The following is a 26,128-nucleotide window of genomic DNA, read 5'->3' as shown; positions in this document are numbered from 1 at the left end:
CTATAATTGCAAGTTATTCCTTTCATCATTTATTTGTAAATCAGACCGCACGATTTAAAAACCCTACCGGTGCAGAATATTGGGAACGTAGGTAAAGGTGAAAACATAACGTAAATAATTTCACAAAGATAAATTAGTGAACATAGAAAAATAATCCCATTTCTAAAATTATATAAAGTAAGATCTGTTTATCAAATTAGCAATTTAACATGATGCTCAGTCTCAAAAAACGAATCACACCACCTGGCCCGAGGCAAGCGGAAAGCAGAATTTACACTAAACATCTGAAAGATTTTGGTTTTATTATTTATTTGTGTAAGCTCATCAAGCAGCAGTTACGCAGCTTTCCATACGAAAAATGAAAATAAAAAGTAATCAACAATTGAAAATATTATGTGAAATTCAAATGGCAATGTTTGAAAGACAAAAAGTAACGCTAAAGGGATTATTTAGTGTTGATGAAAATACGTTCACATTGATAGAGAAAAAATAACACTCGATACTCATTCCGTTTTTTAATGGGCGCCACAACATTACAGAAAATAAAACAATCATTAAAATAATTATATTTTATTGAAAATAAAACGATTAGGAACATATCACGAAAATTAAAAAAACAAAAAGATGTAGGAAAATAGTTAAAAAATGTAAATTATTTTTTGTACGGAACAAATTTCAATTTCTGCTTTAAATCTAAAGTCTTTTACTACTCTCTCCGGTTTGCACGTCAGAAAAATCATTTATAAATGTAGATAAGTAATAAAATAGTTAAATACTGATTTACAAGTCATAACATAGTAACTACATAGGAAATATATTCATTACTCAAAATAAAAGAAATCATGTCCATTATTTTGTGTCAAGGTGGTGAACGTTAGCCTCCGAAGACTAAACAACACAAGCGATTGCTAGGTATGGACTTTAGATGTTAGCAGCTCATGTTATTCATTGAAGCGTTGCAACCGAAATCCCAGTGTCAATGATGCAATTATGTTGACCTTCCATCAGTTGCAAACTCGTGACCAAATCGAATAGTTTGACGGAGCCTATGTCGCGCCAGGTAGGTATTTTTGGTATTACAATACAATCAGATGAGTACGTCTCACCGTAAGTATTGCAATACCATTCGAAACTCGTCGTGGTCTTAAGGCATGGGGTGGAATGTGAGCTCGGTCTGTGAGTGTGCGAAGAGCAGGTTGAGTTGCGAGTCCAGGCCGACGTTGTAGACCTTCACGAGCTTAGCGACGCTTTGACCTGGGTCCTTGCGTACTAGAGCTACGCCAGACACTTTCATTAAGTGAACTTCGGAGTCGACGGAGCCACCACCGGTAGTTGCCAATTTAACGTGGCATGTAACATTCACTTGGATGTACTTCTCAACTGCCTTTCCGCGCTGCCCTGGCACCTCCACATATTCAGTCTTTTCTTCTACTTGAGGCAAATCAGCACGGAACACGATTGCTTCACCCAGCAAAAGGCCCTATGATAAAAATAAACATTAGGTTCTGAAAACAGTATACTATACTCAAATTCAGTCATATAATTATTGCTTTTAGGGTAAAAATGGTATCATATTCAAATATACGTTTTACCCTTAAAGCAATTTAACTTTGTTCAGTGTTCAAAATCTGCGCCTTCTTATAGAAAGTACCAGAACGTTTTATTAAAACATGTCGATACTTTAATTGACCTATCCATAAATCTTTGTGAGTAAACATGAGAGAATTTCTACTATGCGCCTGTCTATTAGCACTGATCTAAAATTGGCTTGGCGAGTTTCCAAATACAAACATCAACATTACTTACCCCGTTTCCTGTAATTGTGAATTTCATGTTGGGATGAATAGCTCGCGGCTCCATTCCAAGTCCTTCGGGATGAGAGTCAGACCAGAAGTAGTTATCGGGAGCGTTGAGCGAATCAGGCTTGAAGGTGATACGTTTTCCATATCCTAAACCAATGGACTGCAACAATAAACTGCGTCCTTCGAATAGATGACGACGGCTGTGAGCTGGACGTACACGGTAATGGAATCCAGGGACAATGCGGGGATCGATGTATGTTCCTGTAAGACGAAATAGTTATAGAAAAACGAAAAATGTAAAAAAATGTGTGAATCTATAGTCGTCTTGCTTACCAATAACAGGAAGCTCGTATCTCTCAAGTCCAACAACGGAGTATTGGCAAGGAATATCTTTAATATCAGATCCATTGACGGTAATTCTGCGTGATGATGATTTAATGCCGGGTTTCAGTTCATATCCCTTCTTGAGCTGTTTGATTCCAACGGCAACATTGACAACTCTTGTCACCGCCGCATTTCCACGGCTCTTTTTCAAAATAGCAATTCCAGTGACCGGCACTAATTTTGTAGCACCGTCATTTTCATACCATTCCACTTTACATAGTGTATTAATTTTTACTTTCTTCTCGATAGACCCATCTTCGAAGATCTGTTGATCTACTTCTAATTGGTTTTTCTGCAATAAATTTGATAATAAATTAGTATCGTAATTATTTTAAAAGTCTTTTAAACCATATTCTTGAATCATTATGTAAAGCTTACCTGCTGTTGAACGACTTCCAAAATTCCCTGAGGTTCGTGGTTAGCGTCATAAATAGTGAATTTGTCCCCAACAGATACTGCTTCTATCTCAAACACAAATCCTTCAGGGCGTGAGTCAGTCCAGAAGAAATTGGTGTTTTCATTGAGTGTTGAACCTTGGGGTTCAAATGTCAGGCGTCGAGCGAATCCGCGCCCAATTGATTGGAGAGTTAAGGCCTTCCCATCAAATAAGTATCTTGGCTTCACTGATAGAGGTTGCGCGTCCAAAGTCTGAAATCATCCGGTACATGATTTATACGTGGAAAAAATTAAAATTAAAATGGGTCAAACAAGAATAAAAACTAACAAAATAATATGAATTCAATTGATGTTGTCTTTAATATAGAAAATAATAAACTAGAAAATTTTAACTATATTAGAAATAATAAACTCTAGAAAAACAAAGAAATAGAAATATAAGAAATTTTTATGTAGATCGACTTCTTAATTAGGTACTTCCATGAAAAATGATATTCTAAAGCTCATTAAAATGTATGTCATGAAAAAAGTTTATTAACACAATGATTCATATTTTTGCAATGTAATTTATGGGGACATAATTAATTAACAATGGCATGATGCCCTTATGAATGATACTTATGGTTTACCTAGATGCCATACATGCTGTCAGCCAGAATTGCATAACGACCTGTCGGGTCTCAGCCAGCGTTCTTGAAGATTGTATTGTCGCCTCTCTGGGCGTTGTTCTGAAAAACTGGACGATCCACATACCATCGCCTACAACGGCACACAACCAGTGGCAAAATATCGCAAGTTAACAGTGTTGGTCGTTGATGACATTTTCATTCTGTAAATTTCAGCAACGGACACTGCTACTCACTCTAACACCCCACTAACCTAATTACCCAAAATCTGAACCGCTGAAACTGACTAGCGAGCCATAAAAGTTGAACTCGGACGAAAATTGTATTGTTTCTTAGTAAAAATTCGTCTACAGACTACACAGCATCTTGTAACATTTGTGTAAGGTTGCCATTTGTAACATACAATATGGGACATATTTACAAATATGTAACATTATTTATGTTGCAAATTACAATTATATGTTTCAAAAGCATATTTATAATGGTTTTATAATTATAAATACTGTACAAGATCTTATTTCATTATTAAAATTATGGTATTATGACAACCTTACTATGGATATCGACTTTAAAAAGCCTTAAATAATTCATAAATGCATATTTGCGATTATTTCGAATGAATCTTATCGAAAATTCAAGACACTGAGTGATTATATTTTTAAATTTTTTATTTATTTTATTTGGTTTTATTTGAGTTATTCTAAAATTTCAGGAATTCTCGTTAAGTTCACAAACATTTTTGTAAGATCCAGCATATTGACTCACCGTCCCTGGTTCTGCAAAAAATTAATCTTGCAAAAATGTCTACTTTAATCGCAAATAAAATTAATTAAACCCATTTTCTTATATGAAATTATTATCAAAAGGTACTATAGCTAGGGTATATAGCACGAATATTCCCCAACAGAACAATATAACATCATGCTGCAAGATAGCCGTTTCATAACATTGTTCGAGCTTAACTTTCCATTTCCTTACGTAGCCGTTTCTTTCGCAGTTCAGTAAAATTTTGCCCAAAACTAATATGGATCTTCAAAGTTTTTCTCTTTTTCTCGAATACATCAACAATGATGATAACATAAGCTTCGAATCTTAAAACTATCGAATCGATGCGACCATGTATAAGCACAATTAACGTTTTTTTTTTTGAGGAATAGTCGTATGTAAATTTACAATTCATAAAAACGTTGAAATATCGAAGATTGCTTCTATTGTATATTCATTTCGGGCAATCATTGATAGTTCTTTGTATATATAAACTTTATACAGCACTATTCCTCAAGTTGCGACATAGATGAATGTGTCGAAATATATCGATTGAATTTCTCGTCTCACCTGCATGGGTCTAATTTTGTATCTGAAGCCAGTTCTGACTCGGGGGTCGATGTAAACTCCGATAACTGGCATCTGGTGAGGAGCAGGCTTGGGTACGCGATATACAGCAGGAATATCTCCGAGTGCACCGGCGTCAAGGATAGCTTCCTTTTCGTAGGCATTTTCGGTCCAATAACTCTTGCATTGTACTTCATGTTGATCCTAAAATATTTCACACATTTAGACTCGATTCTCCCCTAAATTTACCCACATCCTAAATCCTACCTGAACATATAAAAAACAGTCGCAATAATGACAATTACATTCGAAGCATGGCATAGCCGTTTCCAGCATTGCTAATATTAATTATATTAATTAATTTAGTTAACAATGACTGTCTAGCTAGCCGCTCAAATGCAAAGTAAGGGACGCCAATTATACACAATATTAGTACTGAAAATTGGCGCCATTCTCTAGTCTTTATTGTTGGCATCCTAGATGCCTGCGACGCAAAGCTAAGAATAAGTTGTAAAATTGACCGTCATTATAAAAGCATAATGCATACGTTATGGACTAATATTGTATTTACGATCACGTAAGCAATTGAGACTTGTTCCTGAAAAAATAACCTATTAGAATAATAACAGTTTCATTGTCCTCATCTGAAGACAATTGAAGCTCTAACGAGGCACACAAAACAAATTGATTTATGAACAATGATACAACGAGGACAAAGTCCACAGCGCGGCGGAGATGGAAGATTTATTTATATTTTTCTGCGCACTATTTCTGGAGCATCGTGTAAATTTCAGGCGGCGCTGTGCACGTAAAATACGTAATATATTACAAATGATATAATCAATGTAGCTTCAATTTTCATATCCTATATTTGTGTATGTGTATCGAAATTTATCACTACAATTTAACGAAAATATGTGGTACTATTTCTTCATTCGAAATATTTCTCAAAGCATTAGACATAAAAGAGCAACCGTGCCTGTTTTATATTCAAGATTACGTAAACTTTTTTGCAGCTGTTGAAACCGGGTCGAATACAGATTTCAGAATAGTTTATCAAAGGCAAGGGCGCTTACACATGAAAACCCGCAATGGCAAAAAAATATCGGTTCTATTCGAATATCAGACATGAGAAACCTTGCTATTTATAATTAATGTTATTGACCTCTCTCGTGAATTAATAGCGTTTGATGAAGCGCAATAAAAGTAACAATACGTAGGCGTGTAAAGTTCTGTCTAGATAAAAATAAATCGAGAATTTATTATCATATCGTATTGTTTAAATAGTCGTAGCTGATTGATATAAAAATAAGGGGAGGTGTGTTGCCATTCCACTTACCTAATTGAATTATTAATCGATCATCGATAGCCATTGCAATGTACAGCAAAGGCGTGGCGCACATCAGGAAAATTAAGTGCTATAAAATCGATTTTAAACGTCAAAATATATTTACTCTTAAGGATATTTTATAACAATAGAATTGCCTCTAACCTAATTAATTTTTAGGCAAATAGGAGAGAGTGACGTATGTGAAAGATTTGTAATTTATCTTGGTATGTGATGAGTAAGTTTATTATCTCTCTATTATAAAGCAAGTGTAAAGAAAGAAGTACGGCGAAATATACAATTTGTAAACAATTACGTGATATTACAAATTTAAAATATCTGCAGAATATTGTGCAATAATTCATTTTCACTTTACTAATGTTTTAATACGTGTCCATTGTATTTATTTTAATAATAAATGTTATTTTGTTATTACGAACTGCCCATCAGAAACATTAAACATTAAGAAGAGAGGCAAGTACTACGCCTGAATTAGTTATTATGGATATTTACACAATGAAAATTTCTATAATAATGCAGTCTTTATTTATAAAATAGCATTGCTTAACTTTAACACGTAACCCTTTCCTGTCATTGTTACGATGCATTCAATACAATATTGAAATATCGATGTACGCACAGATACTTAAACTCTTATAATATATTTTAAACGATACAACTATTGCGTGTTTAAAACATATAATTTTGAGAGTAAAGTAAAGGAAAATAGAAGAAAGAGCAAAACAATTTGATCGTATAATTTATGCTGTACAATATCGTAATATTCAGAGCAGTTTTCATTGTCACACGAGGTTCTTTCTTTCAAACGATCGACTTATTCTTAAGTCAGTCCGAAATAACTTCCATCACAACATAGCATTTAAGACGTCATTGTTACTATTTACTGACATTTTTCCTTATATTCGAATGGAAAATTTTATATATAGAACAATTAAAGATATTTATTTTTAGTTAGTACTTACAGGTATTTCCAACTCAGGGAACGCCTCCTCTCCATCGCTCTCATAGTCACTTGGGACTGGAATCAATGGTTTCGGTGTTACTTCTGGTTCCTATAACAAATTATTGATATCATGTCACTAATACGCCAAGTAAAATACAGAAGCATTAATACCTATAGTATCTAAATTTGTTATATTTACAATAATTAAAATACGAGAAATGATGAGATAATATTCTATGATCTTATTTGTTGTTTTTATTGCATACATGTTGATAAAGTATTTTTAGCAAAAATAATACTTTCTGAATCTATATTTAGCATAAAGATATTAACAGTTTTTATTTACTATACACGTGAATATATCATTTAGTAGTTCATTACAAACTAGACTCGAACGTGACCTTTCTAAGCCTTGATATCCAGTGGTTATAAAGTTTATCGACACTACGATAACGAAATAAGGACATTATATGCACAGCCCTTGACTTACAGTGAACTTATTAGTACATTATCGCGAAATTGTGTCACTCAATATTTCGCGCCTTCAAACTTTTTATTCATGCGGAGTGCCTGGGAGCGAGGCCTCAGACAAGGCCACAGTGACCTTATTTCATTTTATACACTTTTATATAATGGAATGATCACGTCATTTTGTAAATCCAAACTTCCTGTAACTCTCCTTGCGTGATAATATTGGTAAATTTTATTATGAGATACAATCTTCTACTTTTAAATCTACATCATTACGGAAACTATTTTGTGTCACCATAAGCGGGAGGTCAATTTATAAAAATTCGTTTCCGTGTTTTATCATTTATGACTTAGAAAGAGGAACTAAACATTTTATAATTAAAACAAATAATAGCACGAGGTTTATACGTGATTATCTTCGCTATATAAATAAGATTATGTCTTTTCATATTTTTCTTTTGGTATAAGATAATATCTACTTTACACAATGAATATGTGAAATTATAGATTCATAAATTATAGATATTGAAAGTCATTAGATTGTTGTTTCTAATTTCTATTCTTTTTTTTTTTGAGGCAATAAATTTAGCTTGCGGTAATATTAAATTGATAGCATTATTAAATACATATCAAACAATACTTAAATCATTAACATCATTATCTTTAGTTTATTTTTGGGGTAACCTGTAACCAAGTGTTACAAGGCCAAATCTACATGGGTATGTACCCATGTTTTAAAAAGATTAGTTTTCCTCTAGAAACGCATATACCTAACACGTACAAGATACGTATATAAAGTTTATTTTATTGTGGAAAATTTTCCATAAATCAATATTAATTCACTATTTTCCCTTTTTTTCATTTAAAGCTTCGGATTGGTTGGTACATTATTTAATTATTTATTATTAAGTCGTATAATACTTTCTTTTACTTTAATACCGAGTACTAAATCATTTTCATTAACTGGTCTTCATTAACTGTCATGATCATGAGTCACGAGCTTTGACATGCAATACAGTTTTCTATTTTTATAGATACCAGATACTGTATTGCTTTTTGCTGATTAGGTCGCTGGTATTTCTTGCTTCATTTTGTAATCACTTGGTCTTCGCATAGGTAATAAATTTTTACTAAATATAATTGTAAAACAAATAAATATATATATCTATGATCATATTTTAAGGAGGAAACATTTGAGTTATGCTTGTTTGTAACGAATAAATTTAAAATTTTGTTTTGAATATTCTTGCAGCAAAGAAACCTGGACCAGTAGGTGTATGTAATTGTTATAACTTACCTGAGCAGGAGGTAAAGTTTCAACCAAAGCAGGTTCCTCATCGAGGGCGGTAGACGTTCCTGCAAGGCGCGCTCGAGTTAGGTTCCAAAGGCGACGCAGAGCGTATGGTGTCTCTTCAACTTGCATTTCCATAGCTGGGCTTGACATCATCTTGTTTAGATTATTGATTCACTGTTAAATAAGGGATAATGCTTTTTAAACTATTGGGGTATGTGGTAGAATTTAATTTATATTTTAATTTGTTATTTTTTAATGTCCTTATACACTTGAGTGTTATAAAGACATGGATAATTAAACGCTTATCAACTTACGTAAACATTGATTGAAATACGGAAGCTAAAACTCGAGCTTTTGATTATCTATCCATTGAGATAGCTAACACAAATTTACATTTCGTAATACTTTTAGCATTCTTGTATGTAGGTCAGTGTGTTTTCGTATCTCTCATATCGACGAAAGATAACTGTTCTTGGGATATTTTAAAGAGTGGGTAAATACGAGTAGGTATATTTATAATAAAGTACTAAAATAGTAGATACAACGAAAATAATGTTCAAATGAAACATTTATAAAATAAAAGTAAGCCCAATAAATTATTAACAATTTGTATAAGCAGTTATAATTTTTTAATACTTCCTCTTTTATCTTTCATATTTTTCCACTACTAGTAGTACTTTTTGTGTAAACCACCAAAAGATAACATACAAAATCCTTTTCAAAAATACCCCGAAGTTGCCTTGAAAAAAAGCAGGTATATTTCTTACGCTGAATACAATACCAAAAAGGGACAATGAAAGAAAAGAAAACTAAACCTGTTTAACAGATAAGCAGTTGGTAACTGTGAACTGTGAAGTTGTCGTGAATAATCAATAATAAGAAAGAAATAATTGAAATATTCAATCCTCGATTAATTTTATTCTTATTGTGGAAATAGTGACACTTAAGAGGAAAATAAAATAACTGTTAGATACATATAAAATCAATCACTTCAGTATATTCCATACAAACACAAAAAACTGCTATATATTAAGATATGAATTAGTGGAAAGTGATTAGGATTGCAAGCAACCGAGAGAGAAAGCGCTCGCCGATACAGTTATGTCGGCCATTTGCTGCACTAGCCACTATACATGACCGTAACTATTCCATATGTTACTAGAATTTTCTTGGCATTTTTTTTTATTCATACATAATATTCAATGTCAAGAATTTTATTTTATTTTTCAATTCCTTCCCATATGAATGTATCCATGAACTCACCTAAAATTTATTAAAAAAAATTGGCGACTGGCTCAAGACCTCGACGATTACTGATGTGAAGTTATTGGAAATATATTTTTTATTCCACTGTAACGAACGTTACACACGTTGAAATTCAGCAAACGTATCGAAGCGCAACTCAAACACGACTGAGGGTTAATGCAACGTCGAAGGTATTTTAAACTTGAGTAATCGGTCCTCCCCAAGCACATGCTAAGTGTAAGAAAGACGGGGTTATAGACGTGAAAGAGATGGCGATAATCCCACGCGCGGGCAGCGTGCTCCGCTCAGACAAACACACACACAAACACGAAGTTGCGCATGCGTCCAAGCTATTGATAGGACTCAAATCGTCGAGGTCGACGTCACTGGCCTCCTTTCAGTGCGAAGTTCAGTCGAGGGTGTTATATCAACGTAAAATTCAGTGACACCTTATTTACTAAGCAATTTGCAGGATTTCGTGAAACATGCCTACACTCGAATTTTGTGTATCTCCACACAATAAAATACTTATCATGATTGTTTTCGCCTATGATCTTCATTAAAGCTTTTGGGGTCGTTGACTGCACTCAGTCACGGACACAAAATTTCAAATGTGTGACTTTTGAAATTTTGTTTACGTAAACTATTATATTAACATTTGAAGCACAATTTTTTACATTTTAACTTTCATGAAAAATATGATAATCCTAAACAACGACTGTCATATCGCACCTTATATATTATTATGTTGTCTGTGGTACAATGTAACTGAATAAAATAAATTTAAATCTTGATTATTAACCCTGCTGTATAAAGAAAATGTACTTTGATGCAATGATGTCGAGGCAAATCTAAAATAAGCCTTTCCGCAAATCTTATCCAAATGCCAGCATGCTGATGAAAATTCCTAAAATAAACTTTATCGAATATCGCATCTTTTCAGGAACGCAAGTTGTAATAAAATCTAGATTAACGTCTTGTAACTTGAGAACATTTTTTATAAAGTTGGCAATACGCATATAGTTCACAATTAATATTTTCATTCATAAAAGTTTACTATAATATTTTTTTGAATTGAGAAAGCGCTATACAATAAGCGAAAAATAGTGACAAATTAATAAAAAATAACTGCTCCGGATTACGCTTTGATACCATTAATATTTCTTCTTAATACATAACTGTTTTATAAAGTAATACAGCAGAGTCAAAGTACAGGAAATTTTATTCTACTTCTGTACTATAAGCTCAAATTTAATCATTTATTTTTGAACAATCGGAAAAACACTAAATTGTAATCAGTACCAACCTAAAATAATTTACTTTATTTTAGGTGTCTGTTTTGGCTTATTACTTACTGAACCAAAATGTCCATGTAGAAATGTCATTTACATATATGGCCCTTTTTAAACTTTTATAATAACAATCAAGAATTTAATTAAATACACTTTTTGATATTATGTATATGAGACACCAATGCCTGAAATAATTGTTATATAATTATTATTATAAGCTAATTAAACCATCTTATTGGTGTATTTGTTTTACTTCAAGCATAGATAAAGGCGTATGAACTCGACAAAATTTCCGCATTTGGTAGGTTTCAATCTAGTTGAGATAAGCGTGTCTATGTTATCATTAAAATAATATGAGGATTTATAATTTATTATATACTAGCTGGTGCCCGCGCCGTTACTTATTTTGGATTCATGCCCTTATTTCTGTATAAAACCCCCCTCAATTATTATTTTTTTCATATCTTCAATGAACAGACAGTTTTTTTTTACTGTTTTATCATATTTATACTGTTTTATAATATTTATAGATATATAGAAACTCGTGAAGGTATTTTCTTTTTACGTTTACCTATATTATAAACGTATTAATACATTGCTTTTAGTTGAACTTAATTTATTCCTAAGTCAGTAATTTGATGATAACACATGATATTGCTTCTGTTATCATTAAGTATAAACTATTAACAATAGGCCTAATTTATTCTAAAATTAAGTCGACATTCTTTTACGCTAACCAATTCCGACTTATCCATATTATAATATAATAGCTATTGACTGTTAAAATGAAGTAGATGTAATTAACTAATTACTAAACCATTATTTTTTCTATAAATAAACATTAACGACATAATGTTAATATTCTTATTATTTCTTAGAAAGAGTGATTAATTTACAATGAATGTTTGTAAAATCAGAACATGCCATTAAAGCTATACGACACTTGAAACGGAAATAGCCCTGTTCTAAGAACTGATTGTTTTATAAACGCACGTCTGTCTGGAAACGTAATCTATTCACATTTTTCAAGACATTTGCAAAAGATAGTAACGTCATATTAATTAATAGTATTAATGATATTATATATTCCGAGAGCATTATTATGTAAATAATAAAAAATAAAACTGATTTCTGTTTGTTTGCTTTCGGTGTTCTTCTTTTTTAAGGTCATTTTAAATATTTATAGCTGGCAAAACAAGCAATTTTGCTGGTGCAGTGTTGAGAAAATGAAGTTGAAATTAAATTTCGAACGAGTAGCAGCTAGGTATTTTACCTCACTAAATACATATAGCACAATCCCCCACTCTTCCGTTTCCATATCGAGTCTGAATTCAGAGTATTGTTAACTATGTAATCAGAAACATAAAACAATCACGTAGCTGCTAACCGCCTCGCAACATACAAGAAAATATTTGAAAGCATTAATATATTCTTCATAAGAGCAAACGTTTATGAAATTAAAATTAGAACATCTACTTATAACCTCATTCATTCATTCAGAGACATTATTACTCGCAAAACTATGGCTTCCACGATGAAAAATTTTTGTCAATATTGTTATTATATTCTAAACAAAATTCAAATACGATAACTGATCAACCGAGGTGGTTACCTTACCGACTACTCATATTGTTAGATTACTACAAATAGCCATACCTACTCCAGAAATATGCAGTTTTTGCTAATGCTAGACGTCCGCCCCGGCGTCGCCCGTGTTATAGCTGCGCCCCGCGGTTTCACCCACCTAAGTCCGTATCCCGTAAGAATATCGGGATAAAAAGTAGCCTTTGTCATTCCAGTTGTCCAGCTGTAGTTTTTGCGTGAAAGAGCAACAAACACACACACATCTTTACAACTTTCGCATTTATAATATTAGCAGGATAGCACTCAGGTATAAAGTACAATGGTGAAAAAATTTTTGAAATCGGTTCCGTAGTTCGGTATATTCGGGTGTGCTCCTCAAGTTTATATTATTCTCTATTCTTAACGTACTTCAGCTGTTCTAAAATAACTGTTGAATGAACTATAAGGTTTCATGAACATTCGCAATAGCACTGCCTCTGCAAATGTCATGGGCAATGGCGATCGTTTACCTACTATTAGGGGAACCAACTCAGTTCCCGCTGACTTATAGAATATATACATATTATTACATCAATTGACGGTGACTTTAATAAGCAACAATCATTTTATTCAGATCTTAAGATATGTATCATTGTCAATTAATATACATGTAATCCTTATTTTAATATTATAAATGCGCAAAAGACTTTTGTCTTTTTTTTCATGTCATAAAGACACAAATCAGGCAGCAGACACTGATATAGGCTACTTTTTACCACGGCGAAATATTCCCATGGAAATTTACTTTGACAACGCGGGCGAATTCGTGGGCAATAAGCAAGAAGAATATAATGCGATTTATTACAACAGAACTTCAAACGTGTAAAAATTAAAATTGTAAATGTTTGAATATTTATTAGTACTTAGTTTATGACGCCGCGCTGTGCACCGATGTTTCATTGCATAACTGGAAATTATCCGGTTAGTTTCTCACAAGCAATGTTCGAGATTACTTAGGTTCTAGAAAGTTAAACAGGCCACCTACGAGTCTTTAACAACGTTGCACTTTACAAATATGAAATAAGAGTGAGAACCATCTAGAATGTTTGTATGCTAACCAAGGTTAACAGACGCGACGCACGTTTTTGATCCTAAACGAAAAGTAGGTTAATTAAAATCAATAAAGCTTATTTTCTACGTCGTAAGAGGAATAAAAATATATTTCAGTTTGTTTTACTGTTGTAATTCCAAAACTATAAAGTATTGTTATGATATCTTTAATTAGGGATGAGTGACGACTTACTTAGTAATATTAAGATTATCTATTATCTTCATCACAGCCAATGGAATACAAATCTAATTAATTATCTATCTATTTGAAATCATTCCACCCTGTTACTTGCCTACATATAAACATTGTATATCACGAGCTAAATGTGTGCTAGAAGGTTGAACCTTATGAATAGTATTGGAAAAAGCTAATACGAACTAAAAATACTCGAAATGAATTCCAAGAGCATAGGTTATCATAAAATAAATATGCCGTACGGAAATATTTATTTGAATAAGAATGAGAATTGATGCAAGAAATTTGTTAGAGTTATTACATTTTATGAAATTATAAAACAATTTATATAGCACTAGATATACTTTTCTTTAGAAAAAATATGAAATAAATTTCAAATAGAACACATCTTTTCATTCTTACAATATAATGGGACTGTACACTTAACCGGTAAATGAAATTGAAAATAACAAATACTTTTCAAATCATTTAGTTAAAATTTTGTCCAGATTATTGCGAAGTTCGAGATATTTTTGCTACTCTGGCCTCTATACTCTCTACTTGCGTCAATGATCTATACCTTAACGTTATCGCTTCCATAAATCCAGTACTAACCGAATAGTTGTAACCTTTGCAATTATAATATGTTTGGTAATAATGCAATACTCGTGTCAAAGTTTATTACGATAATTAACCATTACGTTGTTGGCTATATGAAGCGTTACACGTGAAATAAAGCGAAATGTATAACATTGTGCAATTATTAAAATAAACACTGTTACACCCATCTAGCAAATCTATACAAAGTTGCTACTGTATTCTTGTTATTATTGTATTTCATTATTTTTTTTTTTTTTTTTTGCTATAGACTTTTCACAAAACCGTGTTTAAATTTTTTCCGATATGATACTGTGCACTGTAAAAGTATCATATACATATTTTTTCGCCTAAACAGAAAATGAATAATAATAGAAATATCATATTTTATCTATATGTAAAATGCTCGTGTCACTGTTAGTTACTCATCCGAAACAGCTGGACCGATTCTGATGAAATTTTGTGTGTTTATCGGATAGGTCTGAGAATTGGCCAATTTCTCATCTCCCTAAAATCTAAATGATAAGAGTAAGGCAGAACAGCGTTTGCCGGGTCAGCTAATATTGACATAATAAGCGCAACTAATTATTTTCCCCCTGTTTCGTATAATTTACAAAAAAATACAAAGATCAACTTAAACTAACCCTTGCTGATTATTTCAACATTCGTATTGTATTGCTAGTTTCTACGCACTTAGATAATATAGACTCTATATTATAGAGCAAAATTTTCGTTTTACTCTTTTCAGTAAACATCTCAAAGCACACTGCTATTTGCGCCTAAATTATTTACAAAAATCGTCATATTTAAGATAACAATAGTAACATGTAACAATATTTACTTTAAAGCTAATAAGTGTATATATGAATAATTGTAAATCACAAGATAAACACCATATTAATATTAAAGTACGCCACATACGGATGTAATAAAACAAAATCGTATTAGTCAAGGTGATATATTTTAAATAAATTAGTGTTCTGTTATACATTATAAAAGAAGAAATCTTTGTTATATAAATAGTCATTTACTATCTTATTAATAAAAAACATATATTTTAAAATCGCCTCGATAGGGTAGTGTTCACAAATGCATGCCGCTTTTTTTATAAATATCCCCCAAACATTACATTTCCGTGCATATTAAGACTATTGTTTAAGATGGTTAGTTTTCTATTTATACGGACTGTAGCTATATTATTATAGTCTATTAACCCAAACACTCGTTCAATGAATATATATCGACAGGTATATCGTGCGAGGGACAGGGAGCAACGAGCCCGAGATATATACCCCTATCTGTTAGCAGATCGGGACACTATTTAGGGGCTGCCACACGCTTTTTAATATACTTTACGTCACAATTATACATATTATTTACTATTATTGAGTCGTAAAAACCGCAACCTATTAGGAACGCGTTGTAAGCTATCAAAAGATAGTATAAAAATATACTGCGGTTATATTATATACACAATAATTAGCTTTCCCCTTCCAATTTTGCTTGTGTGCTCTTCGTATTATCGCGTGATGGTTATCTATGTTTTATAAACCCTTATTTCACTTCAGTGAAGTATTGTTTCCTTAACAAAAACGTCTTTTTCCAAGGTTTAGTCTTTTTCCATACGGGAGGAATGGGACCCTCATAGGAGGCAGCAGTGGGAACATATATGGGCTGATGACGAGTCTTTTTCCAGAATTTCATCAACATCTATTCAGTGTCCTATGCATGAAAGCGTAAGAGACAATTATTACGGTTTAAGAACACCTCCTTGGCACGGCAATTAGCATGTGGATGTACCATTAAGAGGCTCTTTGCGCAACATCGCATAAAAACGACCTTGACAATGAAAAATGATAAGACACTTTTCTCTAAAAAAAAATCGACAATTATACAGATAAGAAACATTAACTTTTTGACTTATTTCCTTAATAAATAAAATATGACTGGCCGTGTCATAAATACAAAATCAACTACAAATCCCATATAAATATCTCTTGCAACATTCCCAAAGACTGCAAATGAGATTCGTTGGCAGCAGTCAAATCAACCGTCACATATTTAGCAGCTTGGAGTATTTTCATACACGAGGCATTTTCTGGAGGCAACTTCTGATATAACTGGGTGTATAGAGACTTGGCACAGTCGAAGTTAAACACCAGAGGATCCAGAATATCAGTGAGATCCGTTTGTTTGAGTAGGCAACACATATGGGCTAGAGTTACGCATAGCTGGAATGAAAGAAATATTATATGATTTAGCATTTTATTATTTCATCCAGAAATCTTATTTTAACACAAATATGGTCAATAACGGAGAATCGAAAAATAATTATTTTATTTTTTTTCTATACGTGTAAATATATTCAATAGCAATACCTAGAATACCAATTTTAAAAATTCTTTAAGACATCCTTTATTTTGCACGATTTTTTAACATGAAAAGACAATGGCTTATATAGCTTTTTCGACAATATTTGGTATAATCGAATCGTATATATGGTTCTTTTGAGGGTTTGCCGTGACGTCATAGAACAGAACTTAATCCAATTTAGGAAGAAGGCAGAGCTATAGGGCGTCTGGCGCCATTACTTCTCTTTTTATGAGAAATATAAATTTAGTATGTATATCTGGAAAATGTTGTATTGACTGGTAAATATTTAATTAATTTCATTCGCAGACAGAACTTGTGATGTAATGTTTCATGCAAATAATATCTGTTCTTATCAAATTTATAAACGTTATAAATATATTTACACTTAAATTTAATTTTTAGTTTTATAGCATTGAAATGCTTTATAAATGAGAAATTTTGAAAGAATAGAAAAAATTTGATCACGAGGCAGGATTCGAACCTGCGTATCTTGCCTAACCGTAGCAACGCCTAGCCTCTCGGCCACCCGTGATCCTGCCACAGTAATCAAATTTATTCTACTCTTTCGGTTTCATGTGCCTAAGGGGCACCCCACTATATTTACACTGTAGTACGTTCGCTTTTAAATAACACGTTTTATTCATAAATGAATAAGATAGCCGTGCTGATTATAAGGTAAACAATGTTGAATAAAGTTAACGTACACACTTTATCAAATACGATTTTTTTTTAATTTTATATAGCTGTATGGAAATTAGCAGACGCATCACCTTGCTTATCTTTGCCAGTATAAATACAAAAAGTTTAATAACTAGTCACACATTTAACACAAAAACGTGAAAACTATACACGTTTGTGTGTGAATATTAAATTTTATTGTAGTAGTCTCATTCACAAAAGGAATTGAAACATTAAAATTTATTAATTGATTATCATATCATTTTTTTTTTTATTTCAAGCCAATACCGAGCGGACTTAATCTGTTTTACCGGATATATTCTGTATTCTTCAAATTACCTGTTCAATCAAATTATCCTTATGTCTATATTCAGAGAAGTCATCAACGTTCGCCGCGCACTGCATGGCCTCCATAATGCCTCGCCACACGAGCGCATAGTGCGGCCCGTAGTGCGCACGCGTACTCGGCGCACGCAACGCGACGGCCGCGTTTATTCGCACCTTGAGATTCTTGCACTCTTGGGCCAAGTTGCAGAGGCTTGGGAACACTTGATACTGGAATTTGGGAAAGATTAGTTTACTGATTACTGTGAAGCTAAATTTATATTTCTTTAAATAGCTATGAAATAACACGTGTCTCGTGTGATATTTATTTAGGTTGAGAAATTTTCAATGCTATAAAACTAAAAATTAAATTTATTTAGGTTTTTAAAATAATTAATTCACAATAAACAAAACAAATTTTATCATGTCATATATGTATATAATATTGTCGCCGAAGTCTACAATGGCGTCTATAAAAGTAAGATAAGAAAACTGCGCTGTAATACTAACGAGGTCGTCTGTACTACATGTTTTTATCTAAGTATGCCAATATAAATACAGCAATCTTAGCTCTTTAGACCAGACAAGGAAAAGTCCTATGAATATGTTCATATTGAGTGATACCATAATAGGAGTAATTTGGAATATAAGTCATAAAAGCTATGATATATGCCTACAATCGCTATACTGGTTTTGAGCTGGTTATTTTTCTTCAATCAGAAGACGATTTCATTAGAAGTGTTATAACACTCTAGACACTTATCCTCTTCATAATATCGTTAACTTTATTTAATATTTTTATATTATATATTATCCTTATATGTTAATGAATAAATAATCGAAAGAAGCAACCAAACAAAATTAGAGAAAATACGGGCATCCTCTAACTTTCTTGATAAATCGTCATCACATTTCCATAAAAAACAACCTGCCATCCGCTAAAGCACACAAACAGCGTATCGTTCTTCATAGCGTTCCCGATGGCGTAACACGCGTTCCATCGCACCTTCATATTGGTCACCTTCACCGAACATTCCAGAAGCTTTCCCACAGCCACCTCGCATAAGGCCCTCAATTGAGGGTGACGTGTGAGGTTGTCCTCTCGTATTAAACGCAACATGTTGCCGAGAGCACGTGTTGCGCTCATTTTTACCTGTTTATTAAAAAAAGGCACGTTTAATTTTTTTTTTTTTTTTTGCTATGCTTCGTCTACATGTTCTGCTTTATAAAGAAACATTTGCCTCAAGTACTTTTAGAGATGTTTGTGTTGAAAATCACGTCTTTTTTAATTATTTAGAAAAAGATAAAAGAATCAATTGATCAGAATCCCTACACAGTATAAAACAAAGTCGCTTTCTCTGTCCTTATGTATGCTTAAATCTTTAAAACTACACAATGAATTTTGATGGGTTTTTTTTAATAGTAAGAGTGATTCAAGAGGTAGGTTTATATGTATAATAACATGTATTAAACTACTCCGAATTTAACGTGTGCGAAGCCGCGGGCAAAAGCTATTTATTTTAATATTTGTAAGCAGAAAATTCATGTAAAATTATTTTTAAATTCAATTCAAAAACTGTAAAACCTATTTAATCTGTAGTAATAAAATGATAGATATGGTTTAATTAAGGCGAACGATCTTCTGAAACCAGATAATACATATGCGTTATAAACACGTTGTCTATTTTCTTTATTTCTATTCTAACGATTCATTTCTCAATATAGTAATACCTTATCATTATCGGTAGCGCAGTTAACGCTAACCTCAAGTAAACGTAACAATAGGTCATCGTCCAACCTCTCCACATCCGGTTCCTCCCTGAAATCACATTGAAATATATCATCAACAAGTAATTTATAGACGTGAATTAATGTAAGGAGCCCGACACGAATGTCGTACATGTGAAAAATGTGATGTCAATAATATAATTATCGCGCTAATACTGTGTGTTATTGTTAATTTTTATTGTAAATCAAGAAACTCTGAACAAGAAAATTTCGATTGTTTTAGTTGCACTTATGTTAAAATTAAAATAAATATCTAGGAGTTTAAAATTGTAAAAAAAAACCTATGATACAAATTTTATAAGTCGATTTTATAGACCGCGATTCAAACAGAAATATCAACGAATGGTAGTGGAGCAACATTTTATCATTAAAATATATATATCGAGAAGGTATTCCTTCCTCTTCCTCCTACCTTCTTTGACTTATGTAGGATAGTATGTCAGTGTTCAAATATTAAAAAATAAGATTTTTTCTGACTCCACTCCTTGTATTAAGAACCTAGCAAGTTACAATGTTATCATATTGTATCAAAAAAAATGCAACTTACGCATTTAAAACGAGCGCATCACTGAGATTCGCGAGCGCCCACGCCGCTTTCGTTCTAACAACCAATGTTGTCTCCGACAATGCTCTCAGGATATTCTCGCCACAGTCACTTACAAAGCAAATGTCCTAGTGAAAAGAGCAGCGAAATTAATAGTGGCCTAACATGTGTATCTTTCTATCTTTCTTTCGTGTGTTCATTTCTTTTGTGGAATCAGATAAATAGATAATGCTACAAATCGCATAAAAAGGGGTAAATCGTAAAAAAGTAAATAAAATGGTTCAAATGGACAGATCGACTTTTTATATATCATTTATGAATTAACCACCCAGTATTTTCGTCATTTTCGATTTCAATTTTAAAAATTTTGATACCTTTTGTACATACGAGTAGAGTAGAAAAGGTTCTTCAAATTCTATAAACATTTATAATTATGCTGAACTATTGAACAAATTTCACTAAATAAAAAAGGGTTCGGGACATCCGAAATATACTTAATAACTTAATCTAACCGTATGCGTGAGAGAAGAGAAGCCGTAACGCGTTACGTAACGAAACAGTCAACCTTTACTTTCATGTGGAAGTCTTCACAAAAACCAATGTTCCATAGATGCATTATCATTTATTACCTACCTCTCTTAAGGTTCTATACATGACGGTCATAGCGAGCGCTCGTACCGCGGCGGCGCGCACACTCGCTTCTTCGTCGCTACACGATCCCATTAGCAACGTGCAGCATAACATTTGGGTACGGTCCTGGTCATACAATCTTTAATTATTCATTAAACAAGAAAAAATAAGTATGTAAGTAAATTACAGTTTTAAAATAAAAAGTTTGCCGTGCTTGCGCCGAAAATAATTTCATAAGTTTTATTGATCGAATAAAAATCTTTCACAATTCATTTATATATGTATCTCATAAATGTAATGCAGTCTATATTTTTAAAAATATTGGTAATTTGACTGAAATTTGGTGTGAAGATGAAGATGGCGAAAAATGATTAAATCAAGATATCCGTTTTAATATTTATTATAGGCATACTACATAGTTAAATATTAAAAAATTCATAAATAATGTATCCCAAATGGTAAAAGATAAAAGTGTACAAGAAGTGAATTCACTTACGGGTAACTCTTTAAAGGATTTCTCGCCTATATTAGCGATACAGTCGCATACGACAGCTTTAGCCGGAGTACTCTCATGACATTGCAGAACTGTAGATAGGGGAGTTATAAACTTCTCCCACATATAAACACAATGATTTAACGGTGGCGCTTCATCTAATTGTTCTAAAAAATAAATCCATAAAAATATACTTACTACAGGTTAATGAAAACATTATTTCAGTTACATTGGAGGATTAAATTGAATATCGAAAAGAGATTAGATCAAAGAATGTTATTGGAACCATATCATTAACATTAAATTTTCTCACCCAATTTTTGTATGGCATCACCTATGATGCTTATTAATCTTGCAGTCTGTAGCACGACATCTTGGTGTTCGTGAAGCAACATTTCGTATAAAATATCAGATAACAACTTAATGTGCGGTTTGAGTATTTCAGCTAAATGGTGAAACGCAATGGCAGATAATACTTGAAGCGACTCCAAAATCACTGGTATTGCTGCTGGCTGACAATTCTGGAAATACAGTAGTTATATTTAAAAAACAATGAAAATATAAAAAAGTCTGATGAATATTTCAAAGACATGACTACCAAATATTTTTTTTTAAATAGCTATTATATTAACTTTTCACAAGTGTTTACTTACAATTCTCTCATGATCTTTAAACATCCATCCCAAATTCTTGAAACAAATATCCAAGATCCATGTATTAAAGTAAGACGCATTTTTATTATCTTTTTCTACTATCACTTCTACAGGTTCCATTGGAGTGAACATTTCATCATCAGAATAGCCCTCTTCAAAATCATCACAATCTTCCATATTTATATTATTTTCTTTATTTGATGAATCTGGACCACTCTTAGAACACGAAGCATCCTTACGAATTGCTAAGAGTAATTCATCAACTTTAGGATCAATGGATAAAACACATCCCATAGTTATCAAGGCGCCAACTTGAAGTGTGATATCTGAAATAGTTTGTGAATTGACTTACTATAATTCAGCGTAACTTTAAACAGTTGTTTGAGATTTTCGTAAATATAAAATGTATGAAAATATCAGTCTATTCTTGTTTAATATAATTCCTATTAAAATACTTGTATATTTCGGGTATTAATATACTTGTATAAAATTCTTGTACATTTTGGATAATAAAAACATAAAACTGGAGATAATTAAAACTACTGAGGAGTATATTTTGTACAATGAGGTGGAAATTGCAAAATAATATCAAGCTAATATTCTTACATACCTCGATGAACCAAAAATCTTCTTGTAGTCTTCACCAAATCACTAATAAGTCCTTCTTGCATCTTATGATATGGGGTTGCTTGCACTAAAGCAGCACAACACTTCAAAGTGACTATGATTACAGCATGACTTCTCTCACCATTTAATATATCAAATAGAATCTTATGCATACAGTTTATGATATATCCAAGAGATATTGAGAATGGTATAAAAGATGTGTTTGACCTTTTACTGTAAAAATATATATTTTATGTAATTATATTCCATATAATACAAAAAAAACATAACCAATCAAACATTATTTCATGGCTATTGCATTAGCATGCAAGTATTAAATGTGTGATTTAATGAGATAAAAAAAATATTATTGCACTATACATAACTGTAGATAGGGGGAAATACCTGACTTCAGCTTGTGCCAAGTACATCTTGGAGCCTGATAATAAAGCTAAAATTACACTTAATGCACTGGCTCTACTGCTGGCTATAGGGTCAGTAACTGCGCAGTATGCCAGGGTTTTCTTTGAATTTTCTTCAGCAAGCCAATTGTTAACATCAGGAGAATCAGGCAAGAGAGCCCACCAATAACCAAATAATTCTCTCTTATCTTTTATCTAAAACGATAGTAAAATCGTATAAAGCACATTAGATTTAATAGTTTTAATGCCCTAATTAGGAGAACACAAAGCATCAGAGAATATGGAATACTACTACTAATAATATTATTACATGTACAAACAATTCTTATTAAAGAACCATTTGAAATGGCTGTATAACATGAAAGGACAATATGAATGTGCTATCTTTTCTAATTCTAACTTAAAGTATTTATTGAAAACTTACCTTGAAGATAACTAAGAACAAATTTGCAGCACTCTGTCGTACTCTTGATTTCAATGCTATAAGTTTGGCCTCTCTACTGTTTTCTAAATCAGAAATATCTGAATCGCTAGTTAAGGCCCAACAGGTTTTCGCTTTCGCTGGTTCCAAGTAATTTTTACTGGCTGGTTTGTAAGCAGAATTATTTTCGAAATTATCCACATCCTTCATGAGGCTTCGATCAGATACTGGTATTTCTTTTTTTAAGCTTTCTATGGCATTATTCCTCTGTTTTCGAACTTTTTGTTTCTTAAACAAAATGCAAGTATATTTATAATAAAAAAATTGAAATATAGACCGATATCTCACCACAATTTTATATGTGTAGTGTATATATTAAATATTTTATTTCATACAAGTATTGTAAGTTACAATATTTACATGATTGAATATCTTAATATCAATAGATATTTTTAATGTGTTAGCAAGCTTGAGTCATTCATGAAGTATTTTTTCCTTTCAACCCATGCACATTAAATGAATACCTTTGAAGATAAAGTAATAAAAGTAATGCGCATCAAAATAATTGCATGTATCTTCTACTCTTTTGGTTTCCTGTGCATAAGCGACACCCCACGCCATGTATAGAGATGAATAAAAACCATCTCAACGAATATGAAATATTATTTCAATAATTTTATTTCTTTTTTATTATTTCATTTATTGTGTGCTTTCAGGTTTGAGAGGAGGTACCCCATGATCCCATGTGAACCTACTCTCTGTCATTCCTTCATGATATTTAACTAGTAGCAGAGCATGTTTGGTTTAACTAATATTCATCTGAATAAAAAAATGAGGTTTTGCACAAAATTTGCAGATAGATTGTGTGAAATTGTGTGGATTACCTAGTCATATAATAATTCCATACCTTGCCACCTTTTGAAGTGGGTTTAACAGGAGTAATAGCAATACTTTGTTGGGCAGGTAGAATTTTTTCTGGTTTACTATTTTGTTTGATTAAGCCATACAGTATAAAATACTGGCATATACCCATCAACTCTGGTAGAGGTACTTCTGCTGTATGATAGTTAAAGTAAACATGAGCCAAAACTCTCAAAGCTGTTATAACAATCTGAAAGGAAAATTTTAATATTAACTAAACAACAAATCAACTTGCCTTACTATAGAGCTTGTGAAAAATATTCATAAGTACAGAGTCGCAATATTAAAGCATATTTTTATCATACCATATATTTCCACACAATATGGTAAAATTTTCGTAATTTTCATATTTCTTACCTTACAGTACAAAAATTCATCTTGATTTTTCATCGAATTTTTCAAGAGATATTTAACAACAATATGTGATATATGTTCCTTTATTTCCTGCGTTAGTTCTGCATCACTTCCTTTATCATCAAATGTTGGCAGAAGACATAGTATACATTTCAGTACAATAAGTGTTATTTGGGAAGAATTGTGGTCACTTTGATTATAATTTTTTTCTGCTTCTATTAATTTTATTAAGAGACCATGTTTACCAATCAACTCATTGATGAACTGAAAGTATACAATTATACAACTAATATTAACTATGTGTAAAATTATCTTAAGATTTGTTTAATACCTACTTAGTGTGATAAATAAGTAAGTAGTTCTTTCATGGTAGGTTATCGGTCCAAATAAAAATTCAAAGAGAATGAGATGATATATTCCATAGAACACTTATACCATTTGTGTTCATATGTGCCAATTAAATAAAGGAAAAGTAGATATAAGAATCTACCTACCTTATATCCAGCTTGTACATTAACTTGCAAAATACATTGCAAGTTATGTAAAATATCTGGCAAAACAACATCTGAACATCTCTGGATACAATTAACATGCCATGCTATTACCCTCCCTAAATGGTCATTTGATAAAGGTATGTTTTGCTTGGTTATCACACTGTTCATGAGGTGTGATGTTTTAGCAGAAATAAATTCATCTGCAGGTTTTATATACAGGCACAAGACATTTAATAACGAAGTGATGTCCTGAAAAAACTTGAATTAATATTTCTTGATTGAATTTGTATCAATAATAAAATAATTAGTGCAACTCACATCTTTTTTCAAAAACAGCTCAGCTTTATAAGGCAAAGCATTTAACTCATCAATGAGAGAATTTGTCTTCCCTGTATTTTTTTCTTTACCGTATAAAATAGTACAAAGCTCTTCAGAGAGCAAAGAAAAATTCTTTGAATTCATCATATTGTTTTGGTTCATGTTGGTTATTAATTAAAAGTAGTACACAATTTAGAGAAAAAGTTTCCTTTATATATACATAACACGTGCATGTGCATTTTATTTCATGAGTAAAAGTAAAAATATTTCTTATTTCAATACATTAAAAAGAAACATAAATCAGGTTTGTTAGCTGTGACTTGTAATTTGTGACACACAACACACACAGCTGAATAAAGCTATCAAATGTCAGATGTCAGATGTCACATTACATATGTAAAATCATTTCTTTTTTAATTTTTCGTATTTTCTCTGAAGGTTGCCTACCTAAATTTTGATAGAGGTTAGTCATATTGTAAAAAAAACGTCACGACTAGCCGTTATAAACGGGTCGTGACCACTTGACTTGAT

At 32.1% G+C, this 26,128-nt stretch overlaps 2 protein-coding genes across 5 annotated transcripts in view; both read right to left on the bottom strand.

The window, feature by feature from the left end:
- Positions 1–852: 852 nt before the first annotated feature.
- LOC119830857 lies at positions 853–10,025 on the bottom strand. Of its 2 annotated transcripts, XM_038354022.1 has the most exons (8): positions 9,860–10,025; positions 8,600–8,770; positions 6,851–6,940; positions 4,544–4,744; positions 2,565–2,834; positions 2,136–2,478; positions 1,807–2,063; positions 853–1,480 (listed from the first exon to the last, which is right to left on the bottom strand). In XM_038354022.1, exons 2-8 carry the CDS (start codon positions 8,747–8,749, stop codon positions 1,145–1,147), a joined length of 1,647 nt encoding a protein of 548 aa, XP_038209950.1. In that variant the 5' UTR covers positions 8,750–8,770; positions 9,860–10,025; the 3' UTR covers positions 853–1,144. The 2 variants fall into 2 exon arrangements, with proteins under 2 accessions (XP_038209950.1, XP_038209951.1); XM_038354023.1 differs by lacking the exons at positions 6,851–6,940; positions 8,600–8,770; positions 9,860–10,025 and adding an exon at positions 4,808–4,966.
- Positions 10,026–16,027: 6,002 nt separating this feature from the next.
- Positions 16,028–26,128, bottom strand: part of LOC119830858 (HEAT repeat-containing protein 6) — a 15,587-nt gene continuing 5,486 nt past the window's right edge. Inside the window, exons 1-16 of one of the 3 annotated variants that reach the window (XM_038354024.1) lie at positions 25,598–25,938; positions 25,280–25,537; positions 24,789–25,049; positions 24,418–24,621; positions 23,514–23,798; positions 23,073–23,284; positions 22,672–22,901; positions 22,062–22,387; positions 21,722–21,929; positions 21,412–21,575; positions 20,919–21,041; positions 20,289–20,413; positions 19,685–19,772; positions 18,882–19,106; positions 17,969–18,184; positions 16,028–16,809 (exon numbers count right to left, since the gene is read on the bottom strand). In XM_038354024.1, coding sequence (XP_038209952.1) covers positions 16,552–16,809; positions 17,969–18,184; positions 18,882–19,106; positions 19,685–19,772; positions 20,289–20,413; positions 20,919–21,041; positions 21,412–21,575; positions 21,722–21,929; positions 22,062–22,387; positions 22,672–22,901; positions 23,073–23,284; positions 23,514–23,798; positions 24,418–24,621; positions 24,789–25,049; positions 25,280–25,537; positions 25,598–25,759 — 3,345 coding nt within the window. In that variant the 5' untranslated portion in view covers positions 25,760–25,938 and the 3' untranslated portion in view covers positions 16,028–16,551. Of the gene's footprint in view, positions 16,810–17,968; positions 18,185–18,881; positions 19,107–19,684; positions 19,773–20,288; positions 20,414–20,918; positions 21,042–21,411; positions 21,576–21,721; positions 21,930–22,061; positions 22,388–22,671; positions 22,902–23,072; positions 23,285–23,513; positions 23,799–24,417; positions 24,622–24,788; positions 25,050–25,279; positions 25,538–25,597; positions 25,939–26,128 lie in introns of those variants that run through there. The other 2 variants (XM_038354025.1, XM_038354026.1) reach the window with 2 other exon arrangements.

This window comes from Zerene cesonia, chromosome 12 (genome assembly GCF_012273895.1).
Source record: "Zerene cesonia ecotype Mississippi chromosome 12, Zerene_cesonia_1.1, whole genome shotgun sequence".
Classification (NCBI taxonomy): domain Eukaryota; kingdom Metazoa; phylum Arthropoda; class Insecta; order Lepidoptera; family Pieridae; genus Zerene; species Zerene cesonia.
This window is presented reverse-complemented; position numbering and strand designations above follow the sequence as displayed.

Coding starts and splice junctions, on each gene's coding strand:
- LOC119830857 (XM_038354022.1), bottom strand. CDS start 8,749: ATGATGTCAAGCCCAGCTATGGAAATGCAAGTTGAAGAGACACCATAC. Junction 2,835..4,543: donor ACAAAATTAGACCCATGCAG/GTGAGACGAGAA, acceptor GGATGATTTCAG/ACTTTGGACGCGCAACCTCT. Junction 2,479..2,564: donor TGGAAGTCGTTCAACAGCAG/GTAAGCTTTACA, acceptor AATTTATTGCAG/AAAAACCAATTAGAAGTAGA.